We start from the raw sequence: 19,121 nt of genomic DNA on the forward strand, positions 1-19,121 counted from the left end.
ATGCAAAATTCAATACTGAGGATCCAGATGACTCCTCAGAAATTAAAAACAGACTGTCCCTGAGCCAGCACTGTGACCTGGAGGCCAAGAAGGCCAACAAAATACTGGGGGACATCAGGAAGAGCACTGCCAGCAGGTCAGGCAGTGATCCTGCCCCTCTGCCCAGCCTGGGAGGCACAGCTGGAGTGCTCTGTCCACCTCTGGGATCCTCAGCACAGGAGGAGCTTGATGCTCCTGGAGGGTGACAAAGATGCTGAAGGGCCTGCAGAGATCCCTGCTGAGGAAAGGCTGAGCAATCCGGGGCTGTTGAGCCTCCAGAGAGCCCCAGCTGAGAGCAGCCCTCAGGCCTGGCTGTCCCTGGCTGCAGGGAGCTCAGAGCAGGCCAGGCTCTGCTCCGGGGGCAGCAATGGCACCAGAGGAACGGCAGCGACTGAGCCCAGCCAGTTCCCTGCACAGGAGGCACAGCTTCTTCCCTGGGCAGTGCCTGAGCCCTGAGCAGAGAGCAGAGAGGGGCTGGAGTGTCCTCACTGGGGACATCCCAGAGCCACCTGGACACAGCGCTGTGCTCTGGGATGGCCCTGCCTGAGCAGGGAGCTGGGAGCAGGTGTCCCACTCTGGTCCCCCCGACCTGCCCCATCCTGTGATTCTAATTTAATTCATCGATTTCTGAAAACCTCGTGACAAATCTCGAGCAGCTGGCGCGCTGCCCAGGCCAAGCGCGGCACGGAGGAGCCGAACGGAGCGAAACCGATCGAACAGCTCAGCGCCGCTCGCCCCGAAACACCGGCGGGGCAAGCGAGCCACGCCCCCGGCCACGCCCACACTACCACGCCCCATCTGGCCACGCCCCCCCGTGTCCCTCAGCGCCTCCCGTAGCGGTTCGGCAGCGCGGGGCTGCGGCGGCGCGGCGGCGGGGCGGGACCGGCCCGGGCGGGCCCGGTGAGTGTGGGCTAGCGCTGCCCCTCGGCCACACCGCGACCCCTCGGCGGCACGGCCGCGCCCTACCGCTTCCCCCGGGGTCCCGGCCCCGCTGCTCCGGCCCCGCGTGTGCCCGGGGCAGGGGAAGGGAGCCCGCGGGCAGCACGTGGGAGGCACCGGGACAGCGGGCCGCGCTCGGTGCGCAGCGGCCGCGGGTTGGTTTTGGTTAGTCCGCAGAGCCGAGGCGTTCTGCTCGCTGGTGGATGACTCCGAACGCACGTTTTGGGGTTGTCTGAGTCGTTTTGGGGTATGAAGTACAGAAATGCACGCGTGTGCGCCCCGGGAGCTCCGTGGTTGTGCTGAACTGACCCGGTGCCCTCAGGGGGGAGGCTGAGGTTTCCATCTCCTCTCTCAGGGACAGAACCCTACAGCACCCCACAGCAGCGGTGCTCGTTCAGGGGTTCTGTCAGAACGCTCGGGGTGCCCAAAACAGACAGCAAATTTGAAAAGAAGTCAGTAGGAATTTTAAATAAATCAACAGGAAGTTTTGGTTTTTTTTTTTAATTAACAGGAAGTTTAGAAAAACTAACAGAATTCAATTTTTTATGACTCCTTAATGTCACTGGTTGTGTCTGAGAAAAAAGCTTTTCCATCCCTGCTTTCTTTGCTATAACTGATGTGAAACCAATGGGATAAGTTCCCACGTGGAGCAGGGTTTCTCCTTGCTGTGCTACACATGCCAGCAAGGCGTGTAAAATAACCAAAAATTCCTCTGCAGGATGAGATCTTCACTCATTCCTGAAATAGCAGAAGCGGGGGTTGTTTTTCCCATATTTATTTTAGATGAACAAATGAAAAGAAAGCATCTTTACATCGTTCACATCCTCCCCTGTGGGGTTGTTTTCCCATTCCCTGCAGTAACAGGTGGAAATGCTGTTCTCTGCAGGTGAATCAGCTTTGGCTTGCTCAGCTGCAGGTAACCACCAATTCCACCGAGGCAGCAGTTCCTCCTGAGGAATTAAGGTAATTAATACTCCCTTTGAATGCAACTTATTGTGCCCAAGAATTCTCAAAGCATCTTTGTTAGGCTCTGTCAGTATTTTTGCTTGGGAAGTTCTATGAAAAATGCCTTGGATGCCTGCAGAGATGGCAGATTTAACCTCTTTACTTCACTTTTTGCCTTTATTTGTGCATCACAACTGCTCAAGTATTTTGGTTTGGGTTTTTTCTTCTCCTGCAATCATGGATGGCTGAACAGTAGATACTGATAAATGATTAGGATGAAACTGGAAACATAAAAGCACCTTCAGTCTCTGCATTATTCCAGTTCCTTCACAGTAATTGCTGCTGCAGCTCTTACATCTCTTAACAGCTGCAGTCAAATTTTTTCCCCAGTCAAACCCCTCCCCAACAAAAGATGGTTCTCCTCACTAGGAGAATGAAATTTTGATTGATTAACAAAATAAGGTGGGTTCATTTTTTTTTTTTTGTGTAAATGTCTCTCTGAAAAAAGGCCACATAATTAATAGAATATTTTTATTAGTTTTTTCTCTTTTTTTAATTTTAGTGGAATAGTTTTTATTTTAAACTATTTGTAGTTTGTTTCTTTTATTGGCATGTTTTTTATTTTATTATTTTACTAATAGTTTTTCTTAGGCAAATGATGCTGATCACCAGTCTGTACTGCTGCAGAGCATCTTGACACTTGGTCCAAATTATTTGTGTGCCTTGACATGAAGGTCTTTCAACACAAACAAATTTCTCTTAGCATAAGATAATTAAGCATAACAAAACCCCCTAAAATATCCACTTCTGTCCCTGCAGAAAAATGCTGAGAAGCCTAAAAGGACTCATCTGCCATTCTCTGAAGGTGAGTCCTGTAAGAGCCTGATTCTATTTCCAATATTTCAGCTTTCCCATGGCCTGGAATGACAATTGACAACTGTAAAAAGTGAGATTTTTCTTACATTTTTCAGCTAAAACCTTGGTGGCTCCTCTAAGGTGGGGATGTAAAATCCCACTTGGGCTAAGGAAAAAGCTGGTCCAGCATTTCTATGTTTTCCTGAGGTGTCTGGGGAAAGGGAGCCCGTGCAGGCCTGGATGGTTGGCTTAAACCAGGTATTTGTTGGCATGGCCTGGGCAGGATCTGAGATCCTGCATCTCCCATGCACGTGTTTCTCAGGAAACAGGGATTGTTCCATTGCTCTGCATGGCTGGAGTGCCCACGGGAAGAACCCACCAACCTTGGGCAAAGCATTTCGCCAAAAAATCATAGAATCATGGAATATCCTGAGCTGCAAGGGACCCACAGGGATCACTGATCCAACCCCTGGCCCTGCACAGACACCCCAACAACCCCACCCTGAGCATCCCTGGCAGTGCTGTCCAAACTCCTGCAGCTCTGGCAGCCTCAGGCTGTGCCCATTCCCTGGGGAGCCTGGGCAGTGCCAGCACCCTTTGGGAGAAGAACCTTTTATTTCATTTTTTGAGCCAAAAAGTGGCTCAGTGCTTTAGGTAGGTGTAGTAACAGCAGCTCTGCCACAGCTCAGCAGCCCTGCACGGTCAGGAGAGCTTCCTTAAACCCTAAACAGCAGAAGGAGTTCACACTGCAGGTCTGGAATGGCTTCCTGATGGAAAAGAGCTCCAGTCGTGTTGTTTGCTGCTGCCTTTTTCAGGCTTTCCCTCAGAACACAGCGATGTGGCAGAGGGTGAGTGTGCAGCTGCTTTTTCTGGCTGTGCAGTGCTTCCCTTCGCAGGCAGGCTGCGGGAGCAGCGAGCTGTGGAACATGCGGGAAGAGCTCCACCTCACGGCTCTGCATTCCCCAGCCAGCGCCGGGCACCACGTGATGGTTCGCTGCCATTTCAGGGATCCCAGCGAGGCCACTCCTGTCCTTTGGCAGATGGAAACTTAGCCCCAAATCCACTCCCTGCTCCCCTTGGGAGGGGATGTGAGGATGGGAGAGCCTGGGGTGCGTTGGGGTTGGCTGTGCAGAGCTGCAGGGAGCCAGGGAGGTGTGGGGATGTTTCTGGCATTGCAGAGCCGAGGGATCAGTGCTGAGCTTTTGTTCAGGAGGAGGGACCAGGGGCACCTTGCTGCTCTAAACTCGGGATGTAAACTGCATTATCAGGTATGTCCTGAGGCATTTGTAGGCAGTTCAAAACGTGGGTACTCTCCGGACTTGATTTTGTCAATTGAAACACAGTTATTGGTGAAATGCAAGTCTGTATCTCTGGAACTCAGGGCTTGTGTTGGTTTTGTAGCACTTGAGAGAGGAAGGAGACCCTGTCTCCCTGTGCTTGGAAGCTTCCATGCCCATGAAGGGAAAGTACTGAGCACATAAAGGTTTTGGGAAAGGTTACATAAACGTTTTGGGAGAGACCTTTGTGCTAAGGGTCCAAGTGACATTGGGAAACAGTGTCATTCCAGGGGACAGGTGGAGTAATTTACAGACAGGATGTGCTGCGTTGATGGAAAAAATAGAAATTTAATGCTCTTGGCTGCAAGACCAGAGGAGTGGACTTCAAGAGAGAGTCCTCCTCACACTTGCATCCTGAGTTCCAGTCCCTTCAGAGAACTCAGGAGGAGCTGGCTTGTGTCCCATAGAGATTCCAGGTCCTGCTGAGCTGAGTTTGGGCTTTGTAAAACATGAGATTTCTATTATTGGTTTGATGAAGCATCATTCAGCTGAAGGCTGTATCTGGACACACCTGAAATCTGAACACAGAGCAAGGATTTCATTCTTGCCTCATTTTCCTTCACCACTGCACTGGTCAGGGACAAAGACTTGTGAGGTACCTCTGGAAGAGGATATCCAGGGAGCTTCCCTGCCAGCTGAGCAAAGCTCACAGTCCCCACACACTCAGCTGGGACTGGAGGACAAGGGAATGTGGGATCACAGAATCATGGAATGGGCTGGGTTGGGAGTGACCTCGCACAACATCCAGTCTCATCCCCTGCTGTCCATAGGGACACCTACTATCCCAACTTGCTCCAAACCCCATCCAACCTGGCCTGGAACACTTCCAGGACTCCAGGGGCAGCCACAGTTTCTCTGGGCAACCTCAAGGATGTTCAAGGGAAATGAGAGGGACTTTGATTCCAGGCCAGGAGTGACTTAGGATTGACATTTTCTGGGTGATCAGGTGACAAGAGTTGCCTTCTGCAGTTATTCATGTATTAAATTGTCATCTTTCTGCTTTGCTCTAGGCTGTAAATTGTCACTTCCATGGATTTTAAACTAAACAGAGCCCAATAAGCCATCCTAAAGGATCATTTGGATTTGAGGAGGAAAAGGACAGTGTGGGAACAAAATGTGTTTGGTGATCTCCCTATTTACTCTGCAGTTGCTTGTTTCAGAGGGTCCAAACTGGTTTAATTCCTTCCCTAATGGGAGGGCAAGTGCCCAAATGCTGATTCAGGCATCTGGTGTGTGTTGAGCATGGAATGTGGGTAATCCCACTTTCTCCCGAGCCCTTGTGGCTTTGCAGTGGCCCCCTGAGGAGCACTGGGGTGGCAGCAGAGCTGTGTCATGCCACGGAGAGCTGAGACAGCTGTCCCTGGCTCTGAGCTTTGCATTCTGCTGCTCTCACCCAGATAGACAAAATAGGAAACTGCTGGCTCTGTTCAGCTGCAACTGGCCCTGTCAGTGCTGTGAGGGGCTCTCAGCTTCTCCCAGAGCCTGTCTGGAGGATGCACTTTTTAAATCATTGACAAATGTTTGTGTTTTCTTTCACCACAACATAATAAAATGCTTGTCCTGCCACTGCTCACTTTCTTGCCTGTTTTGGCTGGGCTTTGCAGGCAGGCTTCAGCAGTCTGTCTGGGGAAAAATGAATTAATCAGCTTAGCTGGCTGTTTTGGTTTCTCAGCCACGTCTGTATCCTAATGCCAGAGTCTGGATGCAGGGACACAGTCAGGGAAATCAGTGCAGGGAGTGTAATTATAAATATCAAATAGTGGGCAGAGCTGCTCTAATCCCTGGGTAATTGAGGTGATTATGGATTACTCGACAGCCTGAATTTTCAGGGTGCTAACTGCCACTCCTCCCTGTAGGCAGAAACGTGGTGGGTGCTTCCCAGCAGTGAGGCCTTAATGGCTGGATGTGGGATCTTAAGGAATTTTGTGGGATCAAAGTCAGGTGCAGGGCTTGGCTCACTGCAGTGGCTTCAGGTGGAACTGGCTCCAGTGGGAATGGTTTCAGTGCAGGTATCTAAATGTGAAATCTGGTTCTACAGCATGTGGGTTTTCATGATGAATTTCCATGCTAATGATGAATTTTCATTCTACTTGCAATCAGAGTTCAGCTCTGGGCTGCACGTGCCACGGCAGGGTCACAGAGTGCAAGCCACGAGGGCACAGAACAGACCCACTGGGTTGTTTTTCACCAGCAATCCTTGGCTGCTGAGAGTTTTGTTGTCTCCTTGCCTTGTTCTCCCCTCAGCTGTGTGCCCTCCACACAGCAGCCAGGGGCTGCCTGAGCTCTGTGTCCACCCAGGATGTCCTGGCAGAAAAGCCCCGAGCAGTTTTCCACACCAACGAGAGCGACCCGGTGAGTGACTGCCACCCCTGTCCCTGCCACACAGCCAGTCCTGGGTGCCACCAGGGGCCATGCTGGAGCCAGGAGTGCTGCCTGGGGCTGTGCTGTTCTAGGGAAGGTGTACACAGCCCTAAAACAGGGATCCAGCCCCAAGGGAATGAGCCATGGCTGTGCAGTGCACCTGCTCAGGATGGGGGCTGCTCTGCCTGAGAGCTCTTGGGAAAAGGTATTGATTTTATCTCTAGAGCTGCACAGATGAGCGTGTGCATGGCAGAAGCTGGGATGTGGCTTAGCTTGTCATCAGACACCATTAATTTCAACTCCAGGGTTCTTCTTCCCTGTAAAAACCTCCCTGACTTGGCTGTGAAGGGGATAAAAACCACACCCCAGATGACCTCAGCACAGCACAGCTCTGCAGCATCACAATTCCAGCCTCACACTCCCTGTCTCAAGCACAAAATGAAGGGGAATAAATGAATGGAATAAGCCTTTGAGGTGCTTTTCTGCTGCCTGTGTAATTGGAGTCTCTCTGTGCGGATTCCTCTGGGGTCTCTATGGAAACAGCAGCAGGGAGATGATGGCTGCACGTGACCCTGTGTCTCCATGGATTGCACAGCACAGGCCAGATGGCCACGATTGTCCCCACTGTCCTGTGCCTGCCTTTTGGTTGCCAGGCAACTGGCTCTGGCATTCTGACTTGTTGTGCCTGAGCTTTGGCACAGCTTTGGCCGGCTCAGCCCTCCCTGGGCTTGCTGGGTCATTCCCACAGCAAACACTGGTGCACCCTGGCTCCTGCTCCAGAAAATCCCATTCAAATGGGACTAAGCAAGCCACTGAACACAAATTTTTTTCATCAGACTTTATGTACCTTTCCATTAGCAAAGCTCAAAGTGACTAGACCTGAAAATAAAGACACTGACCCACTTTAGAGATGTAGGAGAGTGAAGGAATTTGCCCAAAGTTATGCAGCAAATCAGGGATGAAGCTGAGAATGAAAATGAGCTCTGGAGTCCTGCTCTCCTGTTTGAGCCCATGGAAAACCACAGGAGCTGTTGCTCTGTGTCCAGCAGGAGATAGGAGAACTCCAGGGAATCCAGAGTTGGAAATAAGTTGGGAAAAGACTGAAGTCTCACTTCATAGTTCTCCTCAGGTGGCACCTCTTACAGCAGGGTAACAGCCTGAATGTATGTTCATTGGTAACCCATTGAACAGCCTGGATTTGACATTTTCCTCCCTGTTGCAAAGATTTCCTGACCAGTAAACCCAGTTTAGCAGCTCCAGCAGCTCAGCCCTTTGCTGGAGTTACCAAATGGTTTCTTCCTAGAAATTGTTTGGCAAACTGGGAGTCCCTTGAATCCTGCAGCTGTGCCAAGGTAAACCACAGAGTCCAGGACACACAGATCTGTCCTGGGAGAACCATCAAGAGTCCATCAAGAACTGGGAAAAGCCAAATATTCCTGGCCAAACAGACAGAATTCACACCTGCAGGTCCAGCTGCTTGCACACAAAATAAAGAAAAGAAGGGAACTGTTACATTTGTTGTTGTTATATATAAAAAACTGGCATGCACAAGAATAAAGAGGAGGCTATTTTTACTTTAAATCCGTGGAAAAGTGCAGAAGGCATAGAGCAGGACATGATCTAAGCTTCAGAACTTGAACAAAACTGCTGAAAGTCATGCAGGAAGGGCTGCAGAGTAGTGTCCCTATTTACTGTCCTAATTAGAAAAGACACAAAAACTGATGACTCGAGCAAGAGGAAATAAATAAGCTTTGCAGGTATTGCATGGCAGGAAAAGAGAATAATGAAGGGGAAAAGCAGGCATTAAATTCTCAGATCCCAGTAATGTCTTCTTGCAGTGTATGGTCAGAGCTGCAGGTAAAAACTAGAAATAAATGCAGCAAGATTCAAGTCCAGTGGAAGAATAACCCTGATCACTGAGGTTACCACAAGGGACTGGAAATTATTGCCCCCAAAAATGAGATTGTGAGATTTTAAGCCTCCAACACCAGTAACAAAATGGCACCATGGAAATTACTCCTGGGAGGCAGCAGCACAAAACAGAAAACTTCATTTTGTCAGAAGAGAAAGTGAATGTGACTCCAGCAGGTAACTGGAGGTGTCACACCTCTGGTAAGGTTTGGGGGGACCAGAAGGATGAGGGGACTGGTGAAAGGTGAGGGAAATTCATGGAGCACAGGGCCACTGGTGCCCCCAAAACATCTTGGTTCATACATGAGCTTGGGGAATCCCTTCCTTGCTCAATGCCAGCTGGGATCTCCTTTCTTTAGCCCCTTCCAAAACAATGTCCTAACCCACAATTCCTGCTTTATGCTTCTCCTGCCTCCCAGTAAGTGGGTATTGCCTGGGATTGAGCATTCCTCCCTGTCCCACCCTCCCAGGCCACCTGTGTCCAGGAAAGAGGCATCACCAGTGTTTCATTCCTGTTTTCCCTTGCAGGCCAAGCACACGGAGCACCACGAGGGTCGTCTGTACCACATCCCCCTGGAGGAGGTGAAGGCTGTGTTCCCTCATGGGCTGCCCTACCGCTTCCAGCAGCAGGTATTCCAGCCTGGAGCAGGTTTGGAGGGAATGCACTCAGGGTGCCCAGAGCAGCTGTGGCTGCCCCTGGGTCCCTGGAAGTGTCCAAGGCCAGCTTGGACAGGGCTTGGAGCTACCTGGGGTGGTGGAAGGTGTCCCTGCCCATGGCAGAGGGTGGAACGAGATCATCTTCAAGGTCTCTTGCAACCCAAACCATTCCATGGCTCTGTGTGGGAAGAACCAGATCCATTGATGACTCTGATCCTTTCCTGCTGGAGTAAGATAGTGACCTGCTGCAAGAATGCAGTTATTCCTGGTCTTTACTGCTGTTTTCAACATATAAAAGAGATGAGTCAAGCAACAGAAGAGTTTGAGGGTTCTACCTCAGGCAACCTTCATTCCATTCTTTTTCATCTCTAACAGCCAAGCACATATGAATTACAGAAACATTTTGCATGGTTATATTTCTGTGTGAAACAGGCTGTCTTATGAAATAAGTTTATATCAGCAACAAAAAAATCTCTCTTGGTTTGAGTGGTGTGGCAGATGGAGCTGTGCTGGGCTCTGCTCCTCGAGCAGCTGCCTTCCTGAGTCAGGGACAAATCCTTACCTGTGCCTATCCAGGTCACTGACTTGGGATTCATGGACAGGCCAGTCCCCCACCCCCCAGTCTGTGGGAACAGGGGGGAACAGCTGATCCAGAAAACCCTTTCTATGCACAGGAAGGACAAGAAGGTCCTTTCACCACGGGGAAGCAGTGCTTGACCAAGCCTGTTGGTGCTGCTGAGCAGAGAGGGCAGAGCTGGGGGTGCTGGGAGCCTCCAGGCAGGGATGGAGCCAGGCTGGGAGCAGCTGGGCTGGGCCAGCACCTGGCAGCTTGGTCACATCTGTCCCTTCCTGCAGATCCAGACCTTCAACGAGGCCCGTGTGATGGTGCGGAAGCCAGCGCTGGAGCTCCTGGCTTACCTCAAGGCCTCCAACTTCGCCCACCCTGCTGTCAGATATGTGATTTGTATCCTTTGGCACTCACTTGAGGGGAGCATGCAAGGGAAATACAGCAATTTGTGCAGGGGAAGGAGTTGTTCTGAGCCTGAGCTGGAGGTGGTGCTGCCAGTGGTCTGTGGTCAGTGCAGGGACTGCGAGCACGTCAGGAAACTTGGAGCTTGGATACATTTATTCCAACTCTGGCACTACAGACCCACAGACAGGGTCAGCACACAGGGCATAGGGCTCAGCTTTGCTCAGGGGGTGGGGGATAGGGAGAAGGAGCTCTCTGGGTTTGCTGGATGAAATGCCATCCTTGCTTTGGCAGCCTCTGCACTCCCCTTATGCCTTTTCTGAAGGAATCAGTCAAGTACAAACTGAGGTGGATTTTCAGAGACTTTCCTTGACAGTCCTTGTTGGAGATGGTGAGAGAGGAACAGGGAAGACCATGACCTTGTGCCATGTGGTTCACTACTGCTCGAGGCAGGGCTGGCTGGTGCTACACATCCCAGATGGTGAGAGAACCAGGGCTCTGTTCCCACACCAAACACCACCAGATGCTGCTCCAGGAGCTGTAGGATAGCCCACAGCAACCTGTGCTTGTTTTTCCATAGTGGGGAACACTTATAAAGCACAAATACACCAAATAAAGGAGAGCAGAATTAGTTACTTTCACCTGCTCACACATGCTTTGGGTCAGTCTGGTTTTCCCCAGTTAATGGGCATACAAGGAGGTTCTGTGTGGATTTGTGTGTCTTCCTCTGATCCCAAGGGAGAGTTCTTCAGTCAGCATGGAGCTGCCTCCAGCTCTGGGGTCCCAGCACAGCATGGAGCTGTTGAAGTCAGGCCAGAGGAGGCACCAAGATGATGAGAGGGATCAGGGGAGCAACTCTGCTGTGAGGAAAGGCTGGGAGAATCAGGAATGTTCAGCCTGGGAAGGAGAAGCTTCAGGGTGACCTAACTGTGGCCTTCCAGTACCTAATGAGGCCACAAGAAACATGGAGTGAGATTCTTTACAAGGGTCTGGAGTGACAGGACACAGGGAATGGCTTCCCATTGCCAGAGGGCAAGGTTAGGTGAGATAATGGAAAGGAATTGTTCCCTGGGAGGGTGCTGAGGCCCTGGCACAGGGTGCCCAGAGAAGCTGTGGCTGCCCCTGGATCCCTGGAAGTGTCTAAGGTCAGGCTGGACAGGGCTTGGAGCAACCTGGGATAGTGGAAGGTGTCCCTGCCCTTGGCAGAGAAGTGGAACTGAGTGATCTTTAAGGTCCCTCCCAACCCAAACCACTCCATGATTCTGTGACTTTCCTTACCAGAGTTGCAGAATAAGGACAAGCAACACAAACACCCCCACTCCCCAACCTCATACCATTATTTTGACAAAAAAAATTTTAAAAATCAAAACAACTGTTTTATTTTGCTCACAGCTCATCTCTGGGTGAAGAACTGCAAGGAGCTTTTGCAGTCTTCCTACAACAAAGACCGTCTGGATCAGCCTTTGCAGGCCTCTGTCTGGCTCAAGAACTTCAAAACCTCCAATGAACGTTTCCTGCAAGAGGTTTGTGGATCCAAACCCACTGCCCTGTGCTGGACTTCAGGTGCTGTAGGAAAGGCACTTTAAATCCCCTCTCTGGGGATTGCTGTTGGTGATGGATACTTCTCCCAGATTCTGCCATCCAGCCTTGCTTTGCCCCTTCCATCCTCAATCTAATCATAGATTTTCTTCCCTCAGATAAAAACACAAAAAAAATACATGTGGGGCAAACGAGAAGCCACAGAGGAGGGCAGACCTTTGGGAGAAGTGGTAGAGCAGGTAAGGAATAAGCACTGCTGCTGGTGTAGTATCACCTTGGGCCAGAGGATTGCGTTTGTGGAACAAATTGCTCCTAAAGACCCTACAGATGTGAGTCCTGGGAAATAGAAGGTGTCTCCCTATCAACAAAAGATGTTGTGGAGGATTGTAATAACTTGTACAGAGAACTTGGGTAGAAGCCAAAGTCAGAATTTGAAATTCCCATGTTTTGATGCTCAAACTGCTCTTTGGAAAGGAGCAACCAAGTTGCTGGTTTATCTTCTCCTTAGGAGGGGCAGCCCAAAACTCACCAGCATCATCCACTAAGGAGACATGCAGGCTGAGCTGTGTGCCTTGTGCTCCCCACAGGGTCTGGCTCGAGTCAGGATCGCCAGTGATGCCGTTGGGGTGGTGCTGAGGGAGATCAAGCAGCAGAGTCACCGCGGCTCCTTCCGGCTCCTGGTGGCTGTGGATGGCATCAACGCGCTCTGGGGACGAACCACGCTGAGGAGGGAGGACAAGAGCCCTGTGAGGAGAGCCCTGCCCTGGGGACAGCCTTGATTGCTGCTGCAGGGGGGAGCAGGGAGGGCACCGTGTTCGGTTTAGTTCTAATCCCTGAAAATGTTCATTTGGCTTTGGAGGGGCCTGCAAGGTTCACGTTGTGCTTTAGACAGTTTTTACTGCATTTTTTTACTGAATTTCTGTCTCTGCCTGAGACAGACGTGCAGGTGGGTGGTGTTGGAGAGGCAGGGCCTGGGTGTTGCTCAGTGCAGCATGACTCAGACTCGATGCTGCAGGGCTAAAGAGAAGCTAAGGAAAAACGTGCCTGAAGGATACAAATGATCCTGCCAGTCTAATTGGAAGGAGGGGAGGGGAATTCGTGTCTCAGAGAGAAGCTGCTGGCAATAGAGAAGTGATGCAGCCAATCTCCACCAGGTTTCTCCAGAGGAGCTGACACTGGTGCACAACCTACGCAAGATGGTGATGAACGACTGGGTGAGTTCCTGGCTCTGCCTTTGCCTGTGTCATCCCCAGCAATCAAAGCTGCCACAAGCCTAAAGCTGTGAGTCCAACAGCCTTGAAGGAGAGCACAGGTACAGTGTCTCATCAGTGGCTCTGACAACACCTGAAGAGAATGAGAACAGGTCAAATCTGGAACAGCATTTCCTAATTCCTGTGCCAAGCTCCAGTGTAGGACCATCAGCTGGAGGTATTTGATGGCCCTTGGGACATTTTGGGTTATAATTTTTTTGAACTAAGGAGAACTTCTAGGTTCTGAACATTTTGCTGTAGGAGATCAACTCTTCCTGCTACTTTTTCAATCCCCTGGATGCTCAGAGCTAGAGCAAGTAGGCTTTAAAGGTATATGGAAAAGTCCTTTTTAAACTATTTCACTTTTTTTGCTAGAAAACACATTATAGGTAGGAGAAGTTTCAATGCCAGCTCTGGGAACATAAGCTGTGTATTCCCTGTGCTCACTTGGATTTGGAGCAGCCAGGATTAGTGTGGTCAGGAGCATTACAGGAAGTTCATCTTGTAGAATTTTGGAAGAATCACAGAATCCCAGAATGAGACCTTAAAGCCTATCCAGTCCCACCCCCTGCCATGGGCCGGGACATTTCCACTATCCCAGGTTGCCTCCATCCAGCCTGGCCTTGGACACTTCCAGGGATCCAGGGGCAGCCACAGCTTCTCTGGGCACCCTGTTCCAGGGTCTCCCCACCCTCACAGGGAAGAATTTCTTACCAATATCCCATCTAACTGTTACCATCCCATCCTGTTACTGTGAAGCTGTTCCTCCTTGTTCTGTCCCTCCATCCCTGGTCCCAAGTCCCTCTGCAGCTCTCCTGGAGCCCCTTTAGGCACTGGCAGGGGCTCTGAGGTCGCCCTGGAGCCTTCCCTTCTCCAGGTGAGCACCCCCAGCTCTCCCAGCCTGGCTCTAGAGCAGAGGAACTCCATCATGGAATCTCCATAGCCTCCTCTGGCTTTGCTCAGCAGCTCCATCCTCCAAGAAGAAGATGCTTCAGGGGCTGATCCTAAAGCAGTGCTGGGTTTGCAGCTAGCAGGGTTTTTATTTCTGGTTCCCTTCCAGAGTGGAGGTGCCATTGTGACCACCCTCAGCCAGACTGGCTCGCTCTTCAAACCCAGCTCAGCCTACACTCCCCAGGAGTTGCTGGGAAAGGTGAGTCACAGCCTCTTTTGGTGTTTTTTTCCTCTTCACATTGGGAAATGAACAAAAACCCTGGTTGGTGACCTGGTTCTGTTCAAGGGGACACTCTTTGGGGTCTGTGTGACCCCAAACACACACCTTTGGGTCAACAGTGCCCTTACAGCTCGGGGAGCCAACAGTGTCCTGGGGTGTGTCAGGCACATGGGCACGGGAGGGGATTGTCCCTGCTCTGGGCTGGGGCAGCCTCACCTCAAGTCCTGGGGGCAGTTTGGGCATCACAATCTAAGAAAGGTCTAAAACTGCTCAAGAGCATCCAAAGATGGTACATGAAGATGGTGAAGGGTCTGGAGAAGAAGGAGCAGCTGACTCACTTGGATCTGTCCAGCTGGAGAACAGGAGACTGAGGGGAGGCCTCAGGGATCTGCAGCTTGGTCTCTGCTCTGTGTGACCAGGACAAGACCTATGGGATTGCTTGGAGCTGTGCCAGGGGAGGTTTAGGTTGGATAGCAGGAAAAGGTTCTTCTCCCAGAGGCTACTTGGGCAGTGCCCAGGCTCCCCAGGGAATGGTCATGGACCCAAGGCTGCCAGAGCTCCAGGAGCTGGGCTGGATGATCCTTGTGGGTCCTTTCCAACTCCGCATATTCCATGATTCCAAGTCAGTTCTGTTTGAGCTCCCAGGTGGCTGGGCCATGTCCCTGCTCCTGACCCAGACCAACCTCCCTTCCCAGGAGGGGTTTGACGCCTTGGACCCCTTTGTGCCCATCCCGGTCTCCAACTACAGCCCGAGGGAGTTCGAGAGCTGCTATGGCTACTACCTGGAGCGCAAGTGGCTGCAGCACGAGAAAGGTCAGTGCCCGCTGGGGGCACTCGGGGCTGTGCCCGGGGCTGTGCCCGGGGCTGTGCCCGCCCTGCGGTGCCAGAGACCGCGCCCTCCGCTCCCGTTCTCTCCCTCCTCAATCCTTCAATCGCTCAGTCTCTGTCTCTCTCTCCCTCGCAGCTCACACGGAGGATGGGAAGGCGGAGCTGCAGTTCCTGAGCGGCTCCAACCCGCGGCAGCTGGACCGGCTGGCGGGACCCCTATAGCGCAATAAAGACTCCACTCCCCTCGGTGTCCCGAGTCCGAGTCCGTGGCCGTGTCTGGCTCGCGCTCCCGCCCCTCTCGGGTCCCCGCCCGTCCGGGGCGGGTCCGGCGGTGACGCGCTCCCGGTTCCTGCGGCGGGGCGATGCCGGGAGAGGCTGTCACGCTGCAGCTCGGGCACTACTCGGGCTGCGTGGGCGCGCACTGGTGGGGGCTGCAGGTGCGGGGGCTGCGGGGTGGGAGGGGATCGGGCCGGGCCCGGGGCTCGCTCTGATCTTTGCTTCCCCCCGTTCTCCGCCGTTCCCCGCAGGCCGCCGCGCTGCGCAGCCCCGCCGAGCCCGCCGAGCTCCGCGCGGCCGCGCTGCTCCGGTTCGGCCGGGGCCCGGGCGGCCCCGAGACCCCAACGCCGCGTCTGGTGGCGCTGGAGCTGAAAGGTACCGCGGGATGGGGGGGTCGGGCGGCCTCGCCGCTACCGGGCGAGACCGTGACCGAGCTCTCTTCCAGGCGGCGTGGGCTCGCTCGGAGCCGACGGGGCGGGCACGGAGCCGCCGCTGAGCTGGTGAGTGCGGGGCCGCACGGGAGGGGACGGGAGGGGACGGGGCTGCCGCAGCTGCCCGCGCTTTGTGTCTCAGGGACGGCGCCGTAGCGGATTACCGGGACCGCGCCCCGGCCGGGGACTGCGCGCCGCGGGACGGCGGGAGCCGCAGGGTGGGTGAGCCGCGGGTCGCGCACCGCTCCCTGCCCGGGACACGAGCGGGGACGAGGCGAAGCGCCCCGTAACCGCCACGCCGGGATTGTTCCCGTAGGGAGACGCTGCCGGTGACGGGAAGGGGAATCCCGGTGCTGCGGGGCCAGGTTTGTGCGCGGGGCCGGTGCGGGTTCGGTTCATTCGCTGGGATCAGAGTTCCAGAAAGGCAGAATTCCCTGGCCTCTGCTGTGGAACAACGTGTTAGTGAACAACGGGAAGGAAAACTATGGGATAAGGCTGCTTGGCTTACAGACAGATGGGGCAGAGCAGCAAATGGGCTAAAAAACTGGACGCATTAAAAAACTGCTTTCTGTATCATGGGGATGCTCAGAGCTGAAAGGACCTTTGCTCTCCCATCTGTCTCCCTGCAGCTGCAGCTCCTGCAGGGTCCCAGGATCCTCCTTCCGTGCGGCTCTGGTCTGATTACCTCAACGTGCACTTGCACCCCAAGAGTGTCTATGTGATCCGTCAGTACCTGCACGATGGGTATGGACAGGGGTTTGGTCCAGAATCCAAAATGGGAGCTCAGTTTTGCCTTCAAGGAATAATAAAAAGGGCACAGAATAAACTCTTTCCCCCTTTTTTCCTTAGGGACTGTGGCTGTCTCGAAGCCTTTGGACAAGGTGAAAGTCTCCTGCAGGACCCTGCCTGCGTGGAGGAGTTGGAAGATCGGTTGCACTTCTATGTTGAGGAGTGTGATTACCTGCAGGTGCACAGCTTATCCAAGCTCCCTTTGCTTTCAACAAACTTTCTGCTCAAGATGAAGTAGAATCTGAAATGCTGCCATTGTTTCTCACAGGGGTTTCAAGTCCTCTGTGATCTCCACAATGGATTCTCTGGAGTTGGTGCCAAGGTGACAGAGCTGCTCCACGATGAGTATTCACGGAAGGGAATCCTGACCTGGGGCCTGACTCCAGTCCTGAGCAATGAGGGAGTGAGTAAACAATGGGGACAGCCAAGAGCAGGTGCTCAGCCTGGGTCTGACAGGTTCTTGTCTGCTCTTTAACATTCCAGTGGTTGGATTTTTTCCCCCCAGGACCCTCAGAAGAGTTTTTACAGACTGATGAACACAGCCCTGGGCATTGCCCACCTCTCCCATCACAGCTCGCTCTTCTGCCCCCTGTCACTCAGTGGGAGTTTGGGAATCAAGCCACAACCTCCTGTTACATTTCCATACATAAAATACAACGTAAGTCCTGGAGTGGGGTCACCCACTGTGGTTGGCTTTGAGCTCTTCCAGCTTTACCCCTCTCAAAGTGTTTTCTGCAGCTCTGTGGTTTGATGTTTTTTCCTGGTGCTGTTCTGCTCAGCAGAGACCTCTTCCTTTTTCACTGGGACTAAACTGCCAGCTTGTAATTTCCATTGTTTTCTTCCTACTTTTGAAAACATTAACACCTTTCCTTGGTTGCTGTGCTTTCTGGTGGGGTGTTTTGGCAGGGTGCTGCCTGCAGTGTTGGCACTGAAAAAAAAAAGGCTTTGCCACATTGTTCTCCATGCATACAGTAACTCTGGCCTTGCTGGAGCCCTAAGGAGCCAAAGAAAGATAAGGAAACTGCCACCAAAGCCTTTGTTGGCAAACAGCTGGGCTGGAATAACTGTTACACACTGGCTGCTTCTCCCAACCCTGAAATAACTGTTAAACACCTTTTTTAAAGGCACAATTTACAATCTGATTAAGTTAAATGCAAAAATTTTGTGTATTTCTTTTGAGGAAGGGTAGTGAAGTTAAAGGCTAAGGAAGGGGTTAAGGAAGTTGTGTATTTAAGTTAAGGGTTAAGGAAGGGGTGACTGTGACCCATCCTGTAATTCCTGCATTTGTCTCCTCCCCAGGCATCCCTCAACTACCACAGCAGTGCAATTTTGGCAGCAGCACTCGACACCCTCACGGCTCCATACCGGCTCTGGTCCTCCCAGGGCTCCATGATGCACTTCGCTGACTCCCTCACTTTCTCTGGGAGGAAGGTGAGGGCACCTTCCAGCTGTTCCAGCTGTTCTGCACATCCCCACTGCCAGGAGCACATTCCAAACTCTGTCACTCCTCTGACTCCAGGTTGTGGCTGCATGGGCAGCTCTTCCCTTCCCTGCCTTATCTGGCTCCTCGCTCCCCGATATTTTAAGTGCCCACCAGCAGGACGTGCCCTGGAAGCTTCTGTCCTCGTGGAGGGAGCAAAAGGTCAGCTGCTGTTTTGCTCAGTCTGTTGTGCTACGAGGAATTTGCAAAGAGAGGCCAGCCAGGTAAATCAGCATTTGAACTGCACTTCCCGGAGCTCCAGCTCTCCCCAGCCACGATTCCTCACTGGAGGCATCCACAATCCCTCCATTCTGAGAGGCAGCTGAAGGGAGGAGCAGTCTAGTGACTGAGTGCTACTAATTTTAGAGCAAAACAGCTAAAAAGCAGCTGAGTCGGGGATGGTTACAGGCTGGAAAACCCTGAATTTCCTTTGCAGCAGCTGCCCAGGCCAGCCCTGCTCCCCCCTGCACAGCTGTGAGAGCCCAGAGCAGGTGCTGCAGCAGTACTTCCACACCCAGTTCCCAGGAGCCTTCAGGTGGGTACAGGCTGGGGGTGCTGGTTGAGAACAGGAACTTTTGGGGAGCTCTGGGTGACTTTATTCACCTCTTCCTTGCAGCACATCCCACGTGCTCCAGCAGCCCTGTGACACCCGACCTCCCTTCCCCCAGTTCTTCGCTCCCCTCCTGACCAGACGAGGCTTCCTCCCGGACAAAGCTCAGGGTTATTCCTCAGCAGGTAACAAGTGCCCCTTAAACTCTGCCACAGAGAGATCAGGGCCTAACAGAGGTAAAAATTATTACAAAAATAACAAACCAGTCCATTCTGGAGTGTTTGAGGGCACACGAGCTGTGAGTGTGGAGCAGCTCAGTTCAAGTAAGGCTTGTGAAGTAGAACAGGGCAGGGAGTGAGATTTTGCTGGGTATTTAAGCCCTGCTGTGTCCCTAACCCTGCAGGTGTGGAGAGCATCCCCGTGCTGGCAGCCCTGCAGAGCTCCCCTGTGCTGCACTCGCTGCTCTCAGGGCTGTGCAGAGACCTGCAGGCGCGGAATGTGCGGCGCTGGAGCAGCTTCTTCACGGCTGGAGTGGAGCAGGATGACTTCCAGGAGGCCCTGGAGGAGCTAAAGACTCTGTCCCAGTGCTATGAAACAGGGGGTGGAGCAGATGGATCTGAGGATGAAGCAGACTCAGACTAACCTACCTTTATTCGTGGGGGGAGTGAAGTGAGAGTGGTTTTAACCACTCCCAAAATAAAGGGAATGGTTTTGGAGATGGCCCAGCTGCTGCTTTCTTCTCATTTCACCAAAATCTTCTTACGTCTGACCTAAGTTCTCCAGCTACTCATAG

General features: G+C 52.6%; 2 protein-coding genes across 6 annotated transcripts; both read left to right on the forward strand.

Annotated features, from left to right (window-relative positions):
- The first annotated feature begins 847 nt into the window (after positions 1-847).
- On the forward strand, positions 848-15,055 carry DAP3 (death associated protein 3). Of its 4 annotated transcripts, none has more exons than XM_085082325.1 (14): positions 848-939; positions 1,865-1,941; positions 2,743-2,797; positions 6,360-6,467; positions 8,916-9,017; positions 9,900-10,008; positions 10,403-10,495; positions 11,407-11,537; positions 11,712-11,792; positions 12,141-12,299; positions 12,708-12,767; positions 13,864-13,953; positions 14,670-14,787; positions 14,939-15,055. In XM_085082325.1, exons 3-14 carry the CDS (start codon positions 2,747-2,749, stop codon positions 15,022-15,024), a joined length of 1,188 nt encoding a protein of 395 aa, XP_084938451.1. In that variant the 5' UTR covers positions 848-939; positions 1,865-1,941; positions 2,743-2,746; the 3' UTR covers positions 15,025-15,055. The 4 variants fall into 4 exon arrangements, with proteins under 4 accessions (XP_084938451.1, XP_084938453.1, XP_084938454.1 ...); XM_085082327.1 differs by lacking the exon at positions 848-939 and adding an exon at positions 970-1,143; XM_085082328.1 differs by lacking the exon at positions 848-939 and adding an exon at positions 970-1,133.
- Positions 15,056-15,112: 57 nt separating this feature from the next.
- On the forward strand, positions 15,113-19,044 carry MSTO1 (misato mitochondrial distribution and morphology regulator 1). Of its 2 annotated transcripts, none has more exons than XM_085082319.1 (14): positions 15,113-15,239; positions 15,330-15,453; positions 15,524-15,578; positions 15,652-15,727; positions 15,826-15,874; positions 16,139-16,253; positions 16,359-16,476; positions 16,567-16,701; positions 16,804-16,956; positions 17,598-17,729; positions 17,818-18,002; positions 18,215-18,313; positions 18,395-18,513; positions 18,732-19,044. In XM_085082319.1, exons 1-14 carry the CDS (start codon positions 15,165-15,167, stop codon positions 18,968-18,970), a joined length of 1,674 nt encoding a protein of 557 aa, XP_084938445.1. In that variant the 5' UTR covers positions 15,113-15,164; the 3' UTR covers positions 18,971-19,044. The 2 variants fall into 2 exon arrangements, with proteins under 2 accessions (XP_084938445.1, XP_084938446.1); XM_085082320.1 differs by having other exon boundaries at positions 18,218-18,313.
- Positions 19,045-19,121: the final 77 nt, after the last annotated feature.

Source organism: Lichenostomus cassidix, chromosome 25, assembly GCF_008360975.1.
Source record: "Lichenostomus cassidix isolate B80296 chromosome 25, HeHo_3.0, whole genome shotgun sequence".
NCBI classification, from domain to species: Eukaryota; Metazoa; Chordata; class Aves; order Passeriformes; family Meliphagidae; genus Lichenostomus; species Lichenostomus cassidix.